We start from the raw sequence: 700 nt of genomic DNA on the forward strand, positions 1-700 counted from the left end.
ACTGGGTAACAATTTTGTTAAAAAGGGAAAACGGAAAAAAGACACGAGTTATCGAAAAAGAACATTAACGGAACCGAATTCAATAAAATAGTTCTCTGTACTTATACCCTCTCATAGGAACGCCTCCGCTCGCTCCCCAGCCAACCTTACCCTTGACTGCCCTCTGGATCCGTACGAAGGCGTGAGCGTGTTCGTAGGCGACGGCGAAGGGGTCCGGGGCCTGTGGTTCTCCCCTCCAGAACGGTACATCTGAGGCGAGGGCGTCTGCCTGTCTCGGCGGTCCATGGCGGAGTGGATAGAGTGGATAGACGTCCTCCCTCGGCTGCTAACGAGGGCGTGGGGAGAGAGAGAGGGATAGCAGGGTTGTGAATGACACTTCCTTGGAATACCCAAATTGCCTTTCTGGGGATGGTAATGTGGGTATTCTGGGAATTGTATTTTTGATTTTGTTTGTATTTCGTTGTATGTCTGTCTCTTCTCCCGTACCTCCTCAAGCGGTTCTGTCTGTCCCTCCTCCTTTATTTCCCCTATCCTCTTTCTCAGTCCTTCTGTTTGTCTCTCCGTCCGTCCATCTATCCATCCCCCCACCAAATTCTCCCTCTTTCCCTTCGCCAAAGTCATCTCTCCCTCCCTTTACCCATGCATCCCCTCTTCGCTCCCTCTACGCTCCCACCCATCTCTCACTCCCTTTACCCACCCA

At 51.7% G+C, this 700-nt stretch overlaps 1 protein-coding gene across 2 annotated transcripts in view; it reads right to left on the reverse strand.

The window, feature by feature from the left end:
* Positions 1-700, reverse strand: part of LOC119581919 — a 2,380-nt gene that overhangs the window by 1,488 nt on the left and 192 nt on the right. The window contains exon 2 of one of the 2 annotated variants that reach the window (XM_037930092.1): positions 151-322. In XM_037930092.1, coding sequence (XP_037786020.1) covers positions 151-285 — 135 coding nt within the window. In that variant the 5' untranslated portion in view covers positions 286-322. Of the gene's footprint in view, positions 1-150; positions 606-700 lie in introns of those variants that run through there. The other variant, XM_037930093.1, reaches the window with a different exon arrangement.

This window comes from Penaeus monodon, chromosome 15 (genome assembly GCF_015228065.2).
Source record: "Penaeus monodon isolate SGIC_2016 chromosome 15, NSTDA_Pmon_1, whole genome shotgun sequence".
NCBI lineage: Eukaryota > Metazoa > Arthropoda > Malacostraca > Decapoda > Penaeidae > Penaeus > Penaeus monodon.